The 727-nt window shown below is 60.2% G+C and overlaps 1 protein-coding gene across 1 annotated transcript in view; it reads left to right on the top strand.

Moving 5' to 3' along the window:
• The window catches only part of PTH1R (parathyroid hormone 1 receptor), a gene marked incomplete at both ends in the record, with an annotated part of 4,580 nt that extends 3,861 nt beyond the window's left edge, over nt 1-719 (top strand). Inside the window, 3 exon segments of the mRNA XM_008941481.1 lie at nt 147-284; nt 380-403; nt 598-719. Coding sequence (XP_008939729.1) covers nt 147-284; nt 380-403; nt 598-719 — 284 coding nt within the window.
• Nucleotides 720-727: the final 8 nt, after the last annotated feature.

The following is a 727-nucleotide window of genomic DNA, read 5'->3' as shown; positions in this document are numbered from 1 at the left end:
CCCCTTCCCTAGTCCGGACACTGTGCAGCAGCAGCACACAAACCAGTGCTTGAGGCGCTGCCCTCTTCTTCACCGGGCTCTGCCCGAGCTCTGCCCAGGGCTGCGGGTCCCAGCTCGTGGCTCAGAGCCCTTCTCCTCCCAGGAAGCTGCTCAAGTCCACGCTGGTGCTGATGCCGCTTTTCGGAGTCCATTACGTGGTGTTCATGGCCATGCCCTACACCGAGGTCTCCGGGGTGCTGTGGCAGATCCAGATGCACTACGAGATGCTCTTTAACTCCTCGCAGGTACGACACGGGGCTGCCCGGCGGGGGGGAGGGAGGCACAGGTCCAGCAGCATCCCAGCTCAGCACCCAAACTCCACCTCCATGTCTTTTGGCAGGGCTTCTTCGTGGCTTTTATCTAGGTAAGGGAGAAGGGTGAGCAGCTGAGCTTCCTATTCCAGCCCCTTTAGGGCTGGGGAAGTCAACCCACGCTCCAGGCTGGGATAACCAGAGGGAAAAATGGGATCCATCCCTCTCAGTAGGACTTGGAAGGGAAAAATCTGAATCGTGGGGAAGGGGAAAGGGAGGGGATTTTGCTGACTTTGGGCACCAGCAGCGATCTCTGATCCCTCAGGTGCAGGCAGAGATCAAGAAAGCCCATTTTCGGAGGAGCCTGGCTCTGGACTTCAAGCAGAAGGCTCGTGCCAGCGGCGCGGCGGGGAGCTGCTGCTACGGGGGGCTGGGCT

This window comes from Merops nubicus, unplaced genomic scaffold, assembly GCF_000691845.1.
Source record: "Merops nubicus isolate BGI_N331 unplaced genomic scaffold, ASM69184v1 scaffold34825, whole genome shotgun sequence".
NCBI classification, from domain to species: domain Eukaryota; kingdom Metazoa; phylum Chordata; class Aves; order Coraciiformes; family Meropidae; genus Merops; species Merops nubicus.
The sequence above is the reverse complement of the archived record's forward strand: the minus strand, read 5'-3'. Positions and strand labels throughout refer to the sequence as shown.